Raw genomic sequence first — 20,007 nt, 5'->3', positions numbered from 1 at the left:
AGACAAGACAAGCATTTGAGTTAAAAAAAAAGTATATAAATTGTCAATTTGTGTCGAAAATAACCGATCAGTTCACTAGATAAGACCCTTCTTCCTCAGCTGGGATTGTTTAGAGCCCTTTAAACTACATTTTGGAAGTTCAAATTTAGGGGAATCACACATATCCATTATATGGCGAGAAATCCTAAAATGTTTTCATCAAAACACGTAAACTTCTTGGATGACAAGGGGGTGAGAACAGTATCTGTATTTGTTTGTTCTGGATGTGGACTAATCTGGTTTTGTGGTCCAGGATCACATTTATTAAAATGATTCAACAATGACTCTTGTTATTCTAGAAGTTAGTTCTGTATTCCAGAACTGAATGTTCTTCAAGAAAAACAGTAATTATTGAGAATTTTTTTTAATTTAGAGGGATAAATTAATATAATTCATTAGCTGAACTTATCTTTCTAAAACAGAAATAGCACTAGAACATCCCTGTTGAGGTGGCTACACTAGCACAGCAATGTAATGAATATTAAAAAGCACAAAAACAAGCAAACTCTTACTGTGAGCCTGTTTTGTTTTTTTATTGCAGTAACACAATTTTGCATCTGGCCGTACATCTCCAATAGCCATAACAGATCAAAGAGCTCTGGACATTGAACACTGGTCACAGAAACCATATGAATGAATGGGCAGGCAAAAAAAAAAAAAATACATAAAACAACAGTCATGAATATTAATTTCAAAAAACAATATCTACCCACATTACACTTATAAACACATAAATACAGCCACGCAAATTAGTTCACTCCAAAGCTGATCTATAGCCTTTATTTATACACTCACTTACTCGCTCAAACACACACTCACACAGACACTCATGTAGTCACAACAAATTATCAATCCACTGTAGGACTGATTAAGGTTGTTCTTAAAGTCCTGGCTTCTCCAACACTAGTTTACATATATATATACTATATATCACCAGCTCTGCTCAGCTAAACCCAGTCTACATAAAACTGAAACAAACGTATGTTGAACCTATGTACAATATCAAATAACACTGTGATCTATATGTTATTTCCTTGTGTTACCACAACACAATCACAAAGGTAGGGTTCAGCGTATGCACACTACGAACAGCACGGCTCATCTTCACTACAGTATATACACACACCAACAGCTTTCTTATATCCTACTTAGAGATTCACAAGTTGCATGATATAGATTCGCTATATATGTTCTGGATTCAGCAGCATATATACATTTTTTTTAATTTAATCAGATTTTTTTTTTTTACATCTTCATGGCTTCAAGTAGACTGAAACGGATATTTACGTAAACAAACAGCGTACGGAAATATTACACAAAGCACAAGACGATATCTGATATTGGTTTGATATGAGGGACGGCTGTGTGATCTCCAGGTTATCTGTATTGTGCGGGTGTCGTTTGGGTGGAGTTTGCCCGTAGTCGCCAGGGAACATGCAGTTGGGAGGAACATCGTGGGCGTCCCTCTCTCCCATCTTCCGTTACTCGAAGAAACCACGATCTCTGCAGAGAGAAGGATGGAGGGAGCGTGAGGAGGCTCAGAGTGTTCACTCAGTGGGAGAGTGTACTGTATGTCATTGGTTTTGGGTTTCACCTCGGCCCCTTGGTGTTTGGGTACAGTCCAAATTACAGACAAGCTCTGGCACACAGACTCTTTGACTTTGATGGCTGCCATCTGAAAGTCAATCATTACCAATTTTGACTGTTTTACTATGTGATAAAGACAACATGCATTCAAAATGAACCCTAGTTTCTTTCTTAATGCATGTTTCTACTCTTACTGTGCATGATTGGTGTACATTTTCCCTCCTACTTTTTTCAATTCTGCCCTTTAAAGTTGGCATGAAATGAAAAGTTTTTTTTCCAAATGCATGAGTTAAAAACCAACCCAGCCCTGGGTAACATATGGACAAAACCTAGCAATTAGGTTGTTTTGACCCAGAGTTTGGGTTGAATGTTTATGCAAGTATTGCATATAAATTACTATATTTCTGGCTTAAAATAAACCCCAAAATAGGTTGGAAATTACCATTTATGTGTATGTTCAAGAAAAGAACATTTATTGGTAAGTTGAATAAATAATTAAATAATAAACATTTAAAAAATGCTTATTAATAAAAGTACTGCTTTTGATTATTGCTGATTCCTCTAACTATGTGTCTGATTTTTATTTTTGTATTAATTTACAACATATTTTGGGTTCATTTTAAGCCAGACATAGTTATTTTTAAACAATAATTTAACATTTTACCCAACGGTTGGGTCAAAACAACCCAGCTGCTGGGTTTGTCAATTTTTCCCCCAGTGATGGGTTGTATTCAACTCAGCATTTTTAAAAGTGAAATCTTATTGTGAATAATTAAAAATATCTTTTTTAAGCAGTTTTCTTTTAAATGTCACAATTAGATCTGGCAAGTTTAATGCACATGGCTTGTATTTGATATACAACTCCCACTGTTCATAACCAGTGTGAAATTTTAGTAATTTTAAGGTAATATTTTGTTTACAATAAGTCATAGTTTGGGCTTTTGATGAAAGCATCCTTTATATTTAGTCAATGTTAATATCTTATCATAATCATTATTTTTAGTCTGTATTACTCTGCATCAAGAGGTTTAGCTGATAATAAAACTTTTAATAGGAAAGTGCAAAATTTAAGTAACTTTCGATATTCAAATAAATATATACACTACAAGTCAAAAGCTTTTTGTGATAAAGATTTATTTTTAAAAGATTTCTAATGTTTTCTAAAGAAGTATCTTCTGCTCACCAAGCCTGCATTTATTTGATCCAAAGTACAGCAGAAACGATAACATTTTGAAATATTTTTACTATTTAAAATAACTGTTTTCTATTTGACTATATTTTAAAATGTCATTTATTCCTGTGATTTCAAAGCTGAATTTTTAACATCTTTACTCCAGTCACATGGTTGCTCACACTGCTAAAAAACATTTATTATTATTATGTTGAAAACAGCTGAGTAGATTTTTTTTTCAGGTTCCTTTGATGAACAGAAAGTTCAGAAGAACAGCATTTATCTGAAATAGAAATCTTTTGCAACATTATAAATGTCTTTAACATCACTTTTGATCAATTTAAAAGTATTATTTTCTATAATTTCTTCGCCCCAAAAATTATACTGACTAATCTTTTGAATGTTATAGTGTAGAAGGTGTAGCTTTTCATTTCAGATAAATGCTGATCTTTGGGTCTTTCTATTCAACAAAGAATCCTGAAAAAATGCACCCAACTGTTTTAAATATTGATAATAATAATATTAATAATAATAATAATAATAATAAATGTTTCTTGAACAGCAAATCAGCAAATTAGAATGATTTCTGAAGGATCATGTGACACTGAAGACTGGAGTAATGAAGCTGAAATTTTGCTTTGATCACAGGAATAAATTACATTTTAAAATATATTCAAATAGAAAACAGTTCTTTTGAATAGTAAACCTATTTTAAAATGTTACTGTTTTTGCTGTACGTTGGATCAAGTAAATACAGGCTTGGTGAGCAGAAGAGACTTCTTTAAAAAAAACATAAAAAATCTTACTGACTGGTAGTGTATATTAATTTAGACATGTATTAACATGTCTAGTAAAAAAATACTTCATGTGACAACTATCTTTATTGTGAAAACCACAACTCCTGAAATAACAATATGTGCACACTATTGTAGTACAACATGGTGATTATTCCTTCTTTCCTTTTTTTTCTTGAATATTCTGTGTCACCTAAAAAAATATGCCAGATTCTATAGGTAAAATGAGCTGAAACCAGCAAGTCTGAATGACTAGTAAATGTAATCTGTGATGATTCGCAGTGGAAAAGTCTGACCCCTGCAGGCCCTGAGCAGGAAGATCTAAAAAATCTTATGTAATAAAGCTAATAGCTGATCAGAATAAAATGCATGTGTGGTAATTACCTCACTGAATATTTAAATGTGTGGTATAACATATCTAATAAGCACATCATTAAATAATTTTTATATTCAGTGACGTTCATAGGTTTGGGTCAATACGATTTTTAAAGACGTCGCACTATACATTTAACTAGAAAATACAGTAAAATCAGTAATATTTTGAAATATTAGTACAGTTTAAAATTATTTTGTTTTATTTTAAAATGTAAATTTTTCCTGTGATGCCAACGCAGGAAACATTTCGTCTTATTATTAATGTTGAAAATAGTTGCACTGCTTAATATTTATATATAATACTGCTTTGTGGAATACTTTTGGTCTTTACTTTGGCTTTTGATCAGTTGAATGCATCCTTGCTGAATAAAAAAAAATCTTACTGACCCCAAACTTTTCAAAGCTATTAAAGGGATAGTTGATCGTTTCTGACCCTCCATAGACACAAGGGTCCTACCACGTATAAGGCCCAGAAAGGTACCAAGAACATCTCCAAGTACCGAGTACTTTTAATAATGGCTAAAGATGATAATTTGTGGTAGAATAATGTTGAATAATGTCGTTATTTTTGTTTTTTAGTGCACAAAAAGTATTCTCGTAGCTTCATAAAACTACAGTTAAACGATTCATGTCACATGGACTACTTTGTCAATGTTCTTGGTACTTTTCTGAGCCTTAAACGTGATAGGACCCTTGCTGTCTACGCAGAGTCAAAAAGCCCTCAGATTTCATCAAAAATACCTTAATTTGTGTTCTAAAGATGAGCAAAGCTCTTACAGTTTTACAGAACCACATGAGGGTAAGTAATTAATGACACTTAATTAATCTCTTAAAAACACATTAAAGGAGATCAGGTTTTGTCTGGCTTGAAATTGCTACAGGACACTAGTTCAGGTTCTATATCTTTAAGGAAAAACTAAGGATCAAGAAATTTCAAAGCAACTACTCTGGATGTCTCTAAATACAGCACACATAGTTACCATGACACCCTTACCATCAGTTTTCACCAGCAGAGTTAAATTCGGATGTGATTGTTTTCATCCAGCCTGTCAATTAACAAAATCAAATGTAAAACAAGCTTAATGCCCGTTTAACTCCCCTTCAGGTTTGTGATCCAGTGAGTCTGTGGCAATAAAACATTGTTGTGCCAAATGTACAACATATGATTATAGCATTGAGTACTCACGCTCCCTCGTCTTTAAGTAGAGAGAGGAACTTGCTGACTCTGTACGCCTGATCCATCTAGAGAGGAGAGTAAACACAACATGCTATAAATAAACCTTCATTTTCACGTATATGGTTCTCTGCATGTGACTATGCCACGAGATGAAGCAAGCTCATGAGATTGCTAGACAGCACTTTTGATGTAGATTCTCTCGTGCATGAAACGGCTATAAAAAGCACAGGAATTAAAATGAATTATTTAAACCGTCTTGCAAAAAGTGTGTTAGAAAACTGCTTGAGTGCATTACATTTCTAGTTCACATCTCCGGCAACATGAAGAGATTTTAGAGAGAACACTTCTAGTGGTAACAAATGGGATTAAGAGACTCTTAATGGTTCACAATAGTGTTTACAGACTTTATCTTGTATAAATCTGAGGTAAACACTGACGCTTACCTGCAGAGACATCTCAATAAGCATCAGAAGCTTTTTAATGCCAATCCACACTCTTTTTCCTTTCACATGCTGAGCAATGGTGGTTCTCTCAGCATCTGTGAAGCTGCCCAGGAGCTAGTAATTACCAAAAAAAAGGTAAGTATGATAGTAACATTTTGTCTTTGTAAGTAAAGTGACAGAAAGGGTGGCATCGCCCCCTGCAGGTTAATGCTAAAACAACATTAAATAAATAAACAAATGCTGAAATAACATCCTAAATTTTACGTCATAGATATGATAGATACATAGATAGATAGACCTCTAGAGCTTCAACCAGATGATCCCCACTGGAGATATTTTGCACATGGATGGTGGTGCTGAATGCATCCAGCATCTCCATCTCCTGTAGCACATCTTTACGGCTTGTGGTGCCAATGATAAGAAGCTTACGACCCTTAAGATCAATTGAACAACATTAGCCATTTTATACCCATAATTTAACAACCTTACAGTACATAGATGACACTTTTGGGAAAGCATGAGAATTTACACGAGGTGGAGTCTTCTTCAGCAGGACCAGCAGGGCTTGGAGAACCAGGTTGGAGAATCGAGGACCAATCGGCACATAATCTGTTTCACCACAATTAATAGTATACTGTTAATAGTGTAAACAATAATAATGTCTGCATTTATTCCAATAAACAGCAATTTCTTTTTTTTAACTACTTTACTACATAAATTACAGAGTCATATGTGACCCTGGACCACAAAACCAGTCTTAGTAGCACGGCTTTATTTGTAGCAATAGTCAAAAACACATTGTATGGGTCAAAATGATCGATTTTTCTTTTATGCCAAAAAGTATAAGGATATTAAGTAAAGATCATGTTCCATGAAGATATTTTGTAAGTTTCCTACCGTAAATATATCAAAACTTAATTTTTGATTAGTAATATGCATTGCTAAGAACTTCATTTGGACAACTTTAAAGGTTACTTTCTCAGTATTTTTTTTTTATTTATTTATTTTTGCATCCTCAGATTACAGATTTTCAAATAGTTGTATCTCTGCCAAATATTGTCTTAGCCTAACAAACCATAAATCAACGGAAAGCTTAATTTAAGAAAAAATGACCAGTTTTGTGGTCCAAGGTCCCATATACTTTTGTATGTGGGAGAGACAATGAAACATTTGCTTGTTTTCTTTTTACCACACAAAATCATTCAAAATCAAACAAGACATGAAATACATACCAGTAAGTACATATCACTGCACTGCCCTCCAAAGGCAAAGCGCAGTAACTACACATTTGGTCAAAACTGAGCTAAGACTTAAAATGGACAGTGACAACTGTTTTGTCTTGTGGCAAAGTCTCCTGGTTAAATTGTGTCCCATTTCAGAGGAACGAGAGTTTCAACATGTTTGACTAGCTGGTGTAAAAATTTTAAGGCATTTTTCTCAGTTTCAGTGTTGGCGTAGTTACTGCACTTTGCCTTTGGAGGGTAGTGTTCGTCTTTTTACCCCCGGAACAGATTAATGTACATATGGTAAATTTTATGTGACACTGGTTTTGAAACCTGACGTTTTAAAATAACGTACCATCTGCACTACACCTAAACTTATCTGATAGTATTAACAAAAGCGAATATGATGTAAAAACACAATTGCAAGCATGCCGTTTTAGCTTGTTTTTCAATCTCTCTTCTTTTATCTCCTTCATCATGTTTTTCACGGGGTTCATACCTAAAGATTCCGCATCCTAAATCCAATTCCGTGCCGACTAAGCTATCAAGCAAGCTTGTCTGAAAAGCGAATCATATGGAGCTGTAATTAAAATGCTGGTTTACCACTGCTAGTGTTCATTTCTGTTGGAAACTGCAGTGTACCCATTGGTACGTATTTTGCATCTTGCAGATAAGTTCCCACAGGTACGTCTTTTGTCATTAGATCATGCAGCAATTATTGGCAGTTTTCCCTGTTGAAGATCCCTTCTTTAAACAAACAAAAACAACAATTTAAAAAATAAAGTAGTCTAACCTAACAGACGCTCGATGTCATCAACCACAACACAGCTGAGCTGAGACTTGTAAGCATCGTCGAAGACCTGAGAAGTAATATTGAACATTTTTAATCTTTGCCTGTGAGAATACAAAATATGAATAGATTATATGTTGTTAATATATTCAAATGTAATATTTAAATTAAAATTATATTAAAATTTATGAGCATACAGTTTGTAACTGCTAACCTTCTTGATTGCCTGGCATTTGGAGATCTCTGAGTAGCCAATCATCTTGTCTGGAGAGCAGATCTTAATGAATGGGAACTGGGAGTCCTCTGAGATTTTGGCAGCCAGGGCTGTCTTTCCACTGTGAGGAGGTCCTGAGGCAAAAAAACAAGATGTGTCAAGACTGAAAAACTAGTCTACATCGGGGTGGAACACAGAGATCATCCTACCTAACAGTGAATGTTCTCATAAGTCTCACTAACATTTTGTAAAGGTAATGTAAATGTTAGAACAAAACATTCTTAAAATTATGTTTATTAAACTTTCATTAGATAAATTTGTGTAATATTCTTATGATTATATTTTTACTTTATGATTCTTGAGCATTTACAGACAGAAAAAGCTCTTGTTTACACTAGTGCATTTTCATTTTAAAACAGTTTTTTAAAATGAAAACAATCCTCATGTACACTGTTGTTTTCACTGTTTCAGAAACTATTTCCGTCCACACTACACAACACAACCGAAAACGCATGTCACATGACCATTCATAATGAGCACGATGCTATTGTTTACACAGTCACCAGAAACACTTTGGTCTGTTTGCACTGAAACTCAACCCCAGAATTTTCAAACTGAAACGGGGTCTTCACACGACAGGCGTAACCGTAGCAAAAGTTATGCATGTAAACGTAGCCTTAGAACAACATGTCCCCACCATGGCTGTATCCGAAATCGCCCCCTATACCCTATTTAATATTCGCTATATTAGTCCACTCATACAGTTCACTTGAAGGAGTGAATGAAAATGAGTAAGTTGAATTCGGACACTAGTGTCCTGGAAGGACTGCCACTGTTTGCTTGCTGTTTGATAAACATTTGAAACGGGCAGTTCCAGTAGTAAGATTAAAGGATTTATCTTTAACTGTCACAGAAATTATGCAAAAACCCTAGTTAAACAATTTAATAATCAATTTACAACAAATTTGTACCTGTGTTGTACGCTGTATTACGAAGTGGACGAGCGCGCTGTAAAATGAAGGGATGGATGATTCAGCGCGGTGGGCGCCATCTTCTGGTGAGACGCGGGAATTCAATTGGCGCGCGACTCTTACAGTGCATTATTGGTTATCACTAGTCATTGGCTCTGTCCAAATTCAGGGTCTGTATCCTCCTTAGGATCCTTCCTACCCAGTTGAAGGAGGAGGGGTCCTCCGACGACCGCAAAACCTGGAAGTAGGTGTCTGTAAATTTGGACAGCCTACCTTTCTTTCAGTTCCCTCCCTTACCCGTTGTTTATATCCCGTCGCCTAGCAACCGTGACAGCGCTAAGCAACAAGACAACCGCTGTAAAAAAATATTTTTTGAAACGCCAGTTTTTTTTAAACTTACATCGAAAAGCATATTCCTCTCCCGCTACGCTACCACTCGCTTCGTCCGCCATTATTTGAAAATTCTGGAAGCGCTCTGCCGATAGGAATTATGGGATAGGTAGTCCACCAGACCCATCCTTCCAGTTCGGGGAAAAGGAGGACATATTTGTTGGCCGCATTTGAAGGATCCTACGAATTTGGACAGCCTTCGTCGCGGCGCTGTGACGCAGCATCCTTCAAATGAGTCCGACGAAGGATGTAGACCCTGAATTTAGACACAGCCATTGAGTGTACATCAGTTGTAGTGCACTGTTTTGCAGTGCCTTGTGGGATTGAATAAGTGCACCCGAGAACGTCCACTATGGTTTCGAACACCACTTAAAATGGTTGTCCCCTCAAATAGTGCTAGTGCCCTATTTGAGGGTATAGGGGGCGATTTTGGATATAGCCTATGTTTTTATTATCTGCTGAATATCTTGTAATGTTACCATAAAAGGTTGTAAGAACAACATTCATGTCACATCCTTATGATGTTATTTTATTCTTAATGAACATTCTAAAATGCTGAGAGAACACATTCTTAGAACATTCTCAGAATGTCCTTACGTTGTTGAAGGGATAGTTCACCCAAAAATAAAAATTCTGTCATTACTTACTCGCCCTCATGTTGTTCTAAACCCTTAAGACTTTTGTTCATCTTCCGAACACAAATTAAGATATTTTTGATGAAATCCGAGAGCTTTCTGACCCAGCATAAACAGCAATGCAACTGTCATGTTCAAGGTCCGAAAAGGTAGTAAGGACATTGATAAAATAGTCCACGTGACATCAGTGGTTCAACCGTAATGTTATAAAGCTACGAGAATACTTTTTGTACACAAAGAAAACAAAAATAACTTCCATGTCAGTATTCTCACAGCTTCATTACATCACAGTTGAAAGGACAATCTTAACAATGTGGTCCTTTTTGGACCTTGAACGTGTCAGTTGCATTGCTGCCTTCACTCTTAAAAATAAAGGTGCTTTAAAAGGTTCTTCACAGCGATGCCATTTTTGGTTCCACAAAGAACAATTCAGTCGAAGGTTCTTTAAAGAACCATCTCTTTCTTACCTTTTTATAATTTGAAGAACCTTCTTTTGCCACAAAGAACCTCTGTTCTTCAGATGTTAAATGTTCTTTATGGAACCATTTAGACAAAAAAGTCTCTTCTATGGCATCGTAAAGCACCTTTATTTTTAAGAGTCTATGCAGGGTCAGAAAGCTCTCAGATTTCATTAAAATATCTTAATTTATGTTCCGAAGATGAACGAAGGTCTTACGGGTTTGGAACGACATGAGGGTGAGTAATGAATGAAAACTCACCCTCAAGAAGCACAGACACGAGTGGAGTACGGTCACTGTTCTTAGTCTGCTGCACCAGAAGCTCTCCGTCCTCCAGCACTCGGGTCACTGGATCACCCCACTTAATGATGCCGTTCATGATGTAACTGGAATAGTCTTCTTGGTTGGTGCCAAAAGCCTGACAAAAGTACAAGATGACAAGGTTTTACTTGATGAGTTCAACAACAACAAATGACTCTGAATTTTGCAATCCTTCTGCTGGTGAAAACAATGAATTATTCAGCAAGGCAGATACTTACAGGTTTAATGTCGTTATTCAAGGATGCTATGAAATCTGTCCGGGTGACTTGAAGCTTTTCTGCTCGCTCCATGTCCACCTCTACAGTAGTTGTGGCCTGGAATACAGTTCAGCATGGGTTTAGACCTTTCAAATGAGGTATTATAAAAGTACATCTCTAAAAAGAACCTTTGTACCTTAATGTGGCGGTTCATGGCAGTGGACTGGGCAGCTCTGACCAGGCCCTCCAGTTCAGCTCCGCTGTAGTTCTTGGTCTCAGCAGCCAGTTCTTTAACATCCACATCATCAGACAGGAGGTTGAACTCTCGCATCTTAGATGTGTGAATGACCAGGATCTGAATACGGCCCTTTTCATCCGGCAAACCTGGGTGATGAGGCGTAAACAAATAGGTAAGAATGAACAGAGATGGAGAGAGTTGTGAATTTTTTTTGCTGCTAAACAAAAAGCAAGTGTTTGTGTCTTTGTCTTACCAATTTCCATCTTTACTTCAAATCGGCCAGGTCTCATCAAAGCTTCATCTATCAGGTCAGGCCTGTTAGTCATGCCTTTCAGATAAAGACAAAAAAAGAATATTTGAGATTTACAGTGACTTCCATTATAAATAATGTACATGACAGTGAAAACAAACAAACATGACAGTAGTTTAATAATAATAATAATAATAATATTGGTCATTATTATTATAGTAAAATTATGTACTATTAAAAAATAGAATTTAATTTATTTTTATGAAAAACATTGTTATTATAAACATTATTTGATTTAATAACAATAATATTATTAATAATAATAATTTATTTTATAATTATAATCATGATTTATTATTGTTGTTGGAAAACTAAAGACATTTAGTATAGCAACAGTTTATTTGTTACTATTTTTTTCTTTTTAAGTCAGATTAGATGTTATAAATTTAAATAACAATAATAGTAAAATTAATAATAATAATAAAAATAATGTATCATATAACAACAATAGAAAAATATAATAGTGAATTCATTTTTATGAAAAATCTATTGTTGTTATTATTATAATAAAATATGTATTTTTAATAATAATAATTATTATTATTTATAAAATTTTAATTTTTGTTATGATTATTTTTGTCATTAAAAAATAATTACTTTTTACAGTCTTTTACATACTTTTAAAGTCACATTAAATTAGTTATAAACTTAAATAATAATACCAATAATAACCATAATCATAATTATTATTATTAATAAATAACAATACTAATATTCTTATATATTTATTATCATAATTTGTACCTTTTAATAACACAAATAATCTATTATATAATAATAATCAAAAAAATTATAATTTAATTTATTTTTATAAAAATAATAATAATATATTATATAATTATAATCATTGTTATGACTATTACTGTTGTTATTATTATTAAAATATATACTTTTTATTTCAAGTCACATTAAATCAGTTATAAACTTAAATAATAATAATAAAAATTGTAAATATTACTATAATAAAATATTTGTTTTTAATAATAATTGATAAATTATTATTATATTTTTTTTCTCATAATTTGTACCTTTTAATAATAATACAAATAATTTATAATATAATAATAATTTTAAAACTGAATTTCTTTTTATGAAAAAGATTTGCTTTTAACAATAATTTATATATTAATATTTATATATTATATATTATTATTATTACTGTTATTGTTATTAAAAAATAAAGACTTTTTTATTTTTTATTTTAAGTCACATTACATCAGTTATAAACTTAAATAATAATAATAACTATTATTATTATTAATAATAATAAAAATACATATTTTATTATCATAATTTGTACCTTTTAATAATAATAATACAAAATATTTATTATATAATAATAACAACTGTTTTTTGTTATTATTATTAAAAACTAAAGACTGTTTTGTACATTTATCAATCATTTCTTTTTCAAACGTCACATTAGATTTGCGAAAAACTGCTATGTAGTATTTCTTTCTTTCTCAATTATAAATGTAGAGTTCTATTATGACTACAAAATATTGCAAAGCAACAAAACATATGATAGCTGCTGCTATTCACCAATGACGAGAATGTTGTTGAGCTGCTCCACTCCATCGATCTTGGACAGGAGCTGGTTGACCACAGTGTCGTGCACACCTGTGCTGCTGGCACCTGTACCACGCTGCTTACAGATTGCATCCAGTTCATCAAAGATGATGATATGCAGGCCACTGTTAGCACCCAACTGCACAGAAAAACACAAAGAAGATCAGATGTACAGTATACTATAGCACAGTAATGTACGGGATCGTAAGGACAGTGGGCATTTTGTCATCTCACCCTTTTCTGTTCCTCCTCAGCATCTGCGAACAGTTTCCTAATGTTGGCCTCAGATTCACCCACGTACTTGTTGAGGATCTCTGGTCCGTTGACTATCTTTGGCTCTCTGGCGTTCAGCATCTTACCGATCTGCCTGGCCATCAGTGTTTTACCACAGCCAGGAGGACCAAAGAGCAAGATGCCTTTCACATGCTTACAACCTGCAAAGGAAACAACTCATTTTTACATCATTTTTACATTATCTGCAATCAATGCAATGCATAACATCAACATAAATGGACCGTTCTGGTGAATGGATGCTTTTTACAAGATTACATAACAAAATGGAAAACGGAGACAACACATACCCATCTGCTCTACAATGTCTGGTGGGAAAACTCGAGAGGCGAAAGCCCTGCGGAAGATATCGGAGAACTCCTTGTCTAGACCACCAATGCCCATTTTCTCGAAGTTCCATTCAGGGTTAATGATCGTCTGACGGGCTTCTTTGGTCTTGGCCTTGCCTGGTGAACAGGACGACAAAGAGGAAAATTCAGAGCTGAGTTACAGTGTTTATATCACATTGAAAAGAAACTTATTTTGAAGTGTGATGAAACTCACCAACTAGAGTAAGAGATGAGCTCTCAGATTTTTCAAAGACCACTTGACTGTTTCCAACCAACAGACCAACCTCAATCTGTGAAGTTAAATCCACATAATTGACATTTATTTTTAATATATGTAACCCTGAACCACAAAACCAGTCTTAAGCAGCATGGGTATATTTGTAGCAATAGCCAAAAATACATTGTATGGGTCAAAATTATCTTTTTTTTATGTCAAAAATCATATTAAGTAAAGATCATGTTCCATAGAGATATTTTGTAAATTTCCTACCATAAATATATCAAAACGTAATGTTTGATTGGTAATATGCATTGCTAAGAACTTCATTTGGACAACTTTAAAGGTGATTTTCTAAATACTTTGATGTTTTTGCACCCTCAGATTTGAAATTTCCAAATTGTTGTATCTTACCCAAATATTGTCCTATTCTAACAAACCATACATCAATGGAAAGCTTATTTTATTCATTGTATAAATCTCATTTTTTAAAAATCGACCCTTATGACTGATTTTGTGGTCCAGGGTCACATTTGACATTATAGTGCAAATTCAGTACTTTTTGTTCTCTTTCCAGTACCTTTTGCTTTTTGCCAGAAGCTGGTTCGCCCCTCAGTATGCTGGGGTCCATCGCCTCAATGTCCTTGATAACTAGCCCAAAGAGCTTGTCACAGAAATTGAAGACCAGCTATGACCGAAAGAAAAAAAAAATAGCATGAATAGTTAAAAATCAGATGCCATTAATTTAGTTTTTGTGGTGTGATTCTGACCTGCTGCCCCACAGTGAAACCCTGATTGTTGAAATGCTGAATAAACTCAGCAGCCATTTTGTCTGAGTCGTAGGGACTGGAGTCGGTGCTCTTCTTCTGCAGGAAGTCAATCTCAATGGTCATGGCACCAATGCATTGCTTGGATTTGTCAAAGTTGTAGTTGGCCACTGAAATGACAGAAGGGAAACAGCTTTTTGAGTATTTGATCTAAAATTTGTGTATTTGTTGCAAATGTTTACACAAGAGCAATGTACACACCTTCTACCTCTTGTCCGATGGACAGGCCTGCCCATTTCCTCTTTAAGAGAAAGTTAAAGGGGAATGAATAAAACAGTCCATAAAAGTACAAGCACTATCTGATTATATACAAAGTTCTGTCATGAAACATGAAGCACAGGCAGATATAATTACATCATTGTCACATGGCACAGCTGATTGGTTTCTTTCATATCAGCAGTCAATGAGATTGCTGCTCAACTAAAATATTGCAAATACTTGTCTAGTGCTTGCTTGATTCAGAAACCCTCAACTTCCCCAGCTCCACCTGTATAGATCTGCTATGGGGTGATTTAATGTATATTATATATGGGGGAAATTTCATATGTTAAATGTGCAGCAGCAGTATTTCCTACATGCTCCATGTTTTTGGATGTATAAAGAAAGTCACGTTACTTGCTTTGCAGCAGCAGCTTAGCAGATCTATTCCACCAAGACCAAACACATGTATATTATGATAAACTCTCCGAGAGTTGTCATGACAAAACTGTACTTAAAGGGACAGTTCACCCAAAAATTAAAATTGTGTCATCATTTACTGACTCTTGTGTCGTTCCAAACCAGTATGACTTTTTTTCTTCCATGGAACATAAAATAAGATATTTTCAGACATTTTTTGTCTAAACGGAAGTCAACAGTAACCAAAACTGTTACAAATTCCTTCAGAATATCTTCTTTTGTGTTCCACTGAAGAAAGAACATTTGGAATGACATTTTAGAGCGAACTAACCCTTTAAATCTGTTTGGTTAGGGATAAAATGTCATATATGGACTTCCAGAATGAAAATTTCCTGATAATTTACTCACCCCATGTCATCCTAGATGTTCCTTTCTTTCTTTTTTCAGTTCAAAAGAAATTAAAGTTTTTGAGGAAAACATTCCAGGGTTTTTCTCCAGATAGTGGACTTTAACGGGAATCAGCCAGTTAAAAGTCCAAATTGCAGTTTTAATGCAGCCTCAAAGGGCTCTATACTGATCCCAGCTGAGGAATAAGGGTCTTATCTAGTGAAATGATCTGTAATTTTCTAAGAAAAATACAAATTTATGTACCTTTTTAACCAAAAATACTTGTCTTGCACTAACAGCGAAGAACTAACAGCACGTGAGTTTTCCATGCGCATCGCAGAGCTAGTGACAAGACGAGAATTTGTGGTTAAAAAGTATACAGATTTTTATTTTTTTAAGATAATGGCCGACTGTTTCACCAGATAAGACCCTTATAGAGCCCTTTGAAGCTGCACTAAAACTGAAACCCATTGATCCCCATTGAAGTCCACTATATGGAGAAAAATCCTGGAATGTTTTCCTTAAAAACCTTAATTTCTTTGCGACTGAAGAAAGAAAGACATGAATATCTTGGATGACATGGGGATAAGTAAATTATCAGGAAATTTTTATTTTGCAAGTGAACGAACCCTTTAAACATAAGCGTTTGTCTGCTGTTGTGTTTGTGTCAAAAGTAAAAGATCTTGGCAGGAGTCCTGTACCTGTGGCAAACTGAAAGCGATGGTTCCAGGAAGCACAGAGTGGTGAGACTTTACTGTGAACACAAACTTGTAGGTGGGTGTTGTCCTCACAGTCACATGCCTGAAGAGAGAAGCAGGAAACATTCAACTTCCACAATAATGCAAGGATCAAAATACTACAATGTTTAACAGAAACTATGGTGACTTAGTATCTCCTTTAGTATGGCTCCTTTTTAGTAGGTTGACATCATGCGACAATTCATTCAGTTAAAGCACAGGTCAATCATAATCATAAATAATATATTAATATATGTGATGACTTAATACTTAGGGTCTAACTGGAAGCTTTGACTATTTTTATTGTTATTTCCACAAAAATACAACAAAATGAATAATAATATTAATAATAATTAAATTATTATTCCAAATAAAAATAATAATAATTGTTGTATTCCACTTCGGAGTAAAGCAACTGCATAAACATAAAAGCATAATAACAATATCGATTTTTAAAATATATATTTATTATTTATTGCAGGATAAATCAATTTACATCACACATTAACCTGACATACATCAATATGGCAACACAAACCCACACAAATCGGCCCTCATGCTGTGATATTCTTGCACATGAGGCATCAGCAGGAGGCACTGCGGCAGACTCTGTCAGCCTGAGTTAATTTCTGGACTGATTCAGCATCCCAAGGACACACAAACACTAAAAGCCTAGGGAAATTCATCAGCTCTGCTGCTGGAGCACTAATTATATGTTTGAAACTTTCCCTACAGTGTTACATATGACAACTGCAAAAAGATGTTGTGTACTTCATGTTACATATGATTGAGTATCCACTACTTAAAAGTTGACAGGAATGTTTTTATTAATGGGCAGCATTTGCCCCATAGAGGTATTTTAGGGGTATCTTTACCCTCATAAGGTATGTTTAAGCATGTTTTTGTCTATCAAACCCACAATAATATAGCTTTTTACTAAATCCATGAACATAAAATGACGTTATGAAATGTTACATAACAGATTAAAAATAGAGAATTTTTTGGACGTACATTTTATACACATGACACTTAAATTCTCAGTGCTTTTGGCAGTGGATAGGGGTCATCAAGGCCAAGCAAACTAGGATGCACTGTGTGTTCTGACACATTTCTATTATAGCCATTAAGTTTTTGCACAGTTTGAACTACAAACTGTTTGTGTGTATGTTATTGGACTAGACTCAGTAAAGAACTCCTAACCTAGACGGCCGCTGGCTAAAGGCCATGGGAACCAGATGAGTCCTCTGCAATCTGACTTTGATGCAACATGGAACTTTTGCATTATTGACACACTGTTGTCCTATTTTAATACTGTAAGTTTGCTTTGACACAACTTGTATTGTAAGAAGCGCTGTATAAATAATCGTGACTTGATTTGACTAGACAGACTAGCCTTTGCTCCCCACATGCATCATTGAGCCTTGGGCGCCCATGACCCGATGCCGATTCATCGGTTGTCCTTCCTTGCACCATTTTGGTAGTACTAACTACTGCAAACCACAAACACCCCACAAGAGCGTTTTGGAGATGCTCTGACCCAGTCGTCTACACTATAATAATGCTGGGTAAAATACAATATGGACAAACCGAGCGATTGGGTTGTTTTGACCCAGTGGTTGGGTTAAATGTTTGACCCAACCTTCTGGATAATTTTATTTAAATCAACTATTGTTTAACAATTACTATACAATTACTATACTATTAATATGAACCCATAATAGGTTGTAAATTAAAAACTAGACACATAATTACTGGAGGCACCAGCAATAATCAAAAGGTGAACCTTTATTAATAAGCATGTATTGTTAAAAGCGCTATATAAAATAAAGCTGAATAAGCAATTTAAAAAAAACATTTATTATTTAATTTGTATTTATTCAACTTATTAATAAATGTTCAATTATTGAACATATTATAAATAAATGTTAATTTCCAACCTACTTTGGGTTCATTTTAAGCAAGAATTGTAGTAATTTTTCAGCAAGAGTTGAGTTAACTACCCAGGAGGTTGGGTTAAAGGCTGTATCACCCCCTGACGGTGATTGTTTTTTTGGCATATCTCGGACCCTAGGCTGACCACAGAGACGCGTTTTTTTTACAGCCGATTCTTTTGAACGGCTCATAAACATGAACGAGAGTCGGGAGCCGAGTCGCGGCTGGGGGGAGCCGTTCTTTCTGTCGTTCTTTTTTTCCTATGCGTGTTTCACACAGATGCACACAAATTAGCTCCTCCGCGAGACAGAACAGCTATAGGGGGAGGGGCGCACCCAGCGCAATGTAGTAATGGGAAGTTCGGTTCTTTTCCGCGAACTGGTTCTTTCGGACAGTTTGTTTCAAAGAACCGGTTCAAAAAACCGGTTCACCAGTTCTTTTACACTATAACATAATGATGTCATTAACGTAATTACTATCGTCCCGCCTGGGCCGATAAGTAAGGAACTGCTTTGTATTTAATTACATTGCATTTTGTGTTCATTTAAAACAGGGGTCCCCAAACTAAGGCCCGGGGGCCGAATGCGGCCCGCCCCCACATTTGGACCGGCCCTCTGAACAATGCCAGAGACATATTTTGAAAATGTAATTTTAAATATGTTTTACTTATATCATGTCGGTATTTGATAATAAAGGTTGGCTTTCAAACTAAAATTTCCCTTAGTTATTAACATAGCCTAATTATTTGTTAAATTCACCAACAGAATGGTACATTCAATGTAATGTGTCACCGTGATCGAACAGGTGATTCACGAGCCAGCTAGAAAAATCAGAGCGATTGCAAAATGACTCAATAGCATTTGAGGTGAAACTAGCACTGCTTGTGGGACAAGCGCAAAAGCAAGACTTCACTCAGCTCCCAGTTACCCAAAGTTTTTCAGCTGAGAACCAGTTGAAAAGTCAATTTGACGTGTGATTCAAAAAACACAGTGGACCAACACCAGCAGATGACATTGCACCCCAAATCATCACAGACTGTGGAAACTTAACTTCTTTAACTTAACTACTGGACTTCAAGCAACTTGAGCTTTGAGCTTCTCCACCCTTCCTCCAGACTTGATTTCCAAATAAAATACAAAACTTGCTCTCATCTGAAAAGAGGACTTTGGATCACTGCAACAGTCCATTTCTTCTTCTCCTTAGCCCATGTTCAGGAGTGGCTTAACAAGAGGAATACAACAACTGTAGCCAAATTCCTTGACATGTCTGTGTGTGGTGGCTGTTGATGCCTTGACCCCAGCCTCAGTCCATTCCTTGTGAAGTTCACCCAAATTCTTGAATCAGTTTTGCTTGACAAGCCTGTCAAGGCTGCGGTTCTCTCGGTTGGTTGTGCATCTTTTTCTTCTACACTTTTTCCTTCTACTCAACTTTGTGTTAACATGCTTGGATACAGCACTCTGTGAACAGCCAGCTTCTTTGGCAATCAATGTTTGTGGCTTACCCTCCTTGTGAGGGGTGTCAATGATTGTCTTCTGGACAACTGTCAGATCAGCAGTTTTCCCCAGTACATTTACATTTACATTTACATTTATTCATTTAGCAGACGCTTTTATCCAAAGCGACTTACAATTGGGAATACAACAAGTGATTCATCCTAAGGAGGCAGATCAACATAGGAAGTGTTCAAGAATACCATATATCAGGCATTGTTAGAAGAGTGCAGGCTAGAAGGAGAAGATCAAGAAAGAGAGGAAAAACAGGCTAGAA

The 20,007-nt window shown here is 35.2% G+C and overlaps 1 protein-coding gene across 2 annotated transcripts in view; it reads right to left on the bottom strand.

The window, feature by feature from the left end:
* Positions 1-551: 551 nt before the first annotated feature.
* The window catches only part of nsfa (N-ethylmaleimide-sensitive factor a), a 33,367-nt gene continuing 13,911 nt past the window's right edge, over positions 552-20,007 (bottom strand). The window contains exons 3-22 of one of the 2 annotated variants that reach the window (XM_073839599.1): positions 16,273-16,372; positions 14,768-14,807; positions 14,510-14,676; positions 14,320-14,427; positions 13,737-13,812; positions 13,484-13,639; positions 13,137-13,336; positions 12,876-13,041; positions 11,277-11,351; positions 10,982-11,169; positions 10,807-10,902; positions 10,529-10,685; positions 7,814-7,947; positions 7,603-7,669; positions 6,116-6,195; positions 5,885-6,019; positions 5,587-5,700; positions 5,153-5,208; positions 4,961-5,012; positions 552-1,542 (exon numbers count right to left, since the gene is read on the bottom strand). In XM_073839599.1, the coding sequence (XP_073695700.1) occupies positions 4,982-5,012; positions 5,153-5,208; positions 5,587-5,700; positions 5,885-6,019; positions 6,116-6,195; positions 7,603-7,669; positions 7,814-7,947; positions 10,529-10,685; positions 10,807-10,902; positions 10,982-11,169; positions 11,277-11,351; positions 12,876-13,041; positions 13,137-13,336; positions 13,484-13,639; positions 13,737-13,812; positions 14,320-14,427; positions 14,510-14,676; positions 14,768-14,807; positions 16,273-16,372 (2,146 nt within the window). In that variant the 3' untranslated portion in view covers positions 552-1,542; positions 4,961-4,981. The remainder of the gene's footprint in view (positions 1,543-4,960; positions 5,013-5,152; positions 5,209-5,586; positions 5,701-5,884; positions 6,020-6,115; positions 6,196-7,602; positions 7,670-7,813; positions 7,948-10,528; positions 10,686-10,806; positions 10,903-10,981; positions 11,170-11,276; positions 11,352-12,875; positions 13,042-13,136; positions 13,337-13,483; positions 13,640-13,736; positions 13,813-14,319; positions 14,428-14,509; positions 14,677-14,767; positions 14,808-16,272; positions 16,373-20,007) is intronic. The other variant, XM_073839608.1, reaches the window with a different exon arrangement.

Source organism: Garra rufa, chromosome 1 (genome assembly GCF_049309525.1).
Source record: "Garra rufa chromosome 1, GarRuf1.0, whole genome shotgun sequence".
In the NCBI taxonomy this organism is placed as follows: Eukaryota; Metazoa; Chordata; class Actinopteri; order Cypriniformes; family Cyprinidae; genus Garra; species Garra rufa.
The sequence above is the reverse complement of the archived record's forward strand: the minus strand, read 5'-3'. Positions and strand labels throughout refer to the sequence as shown.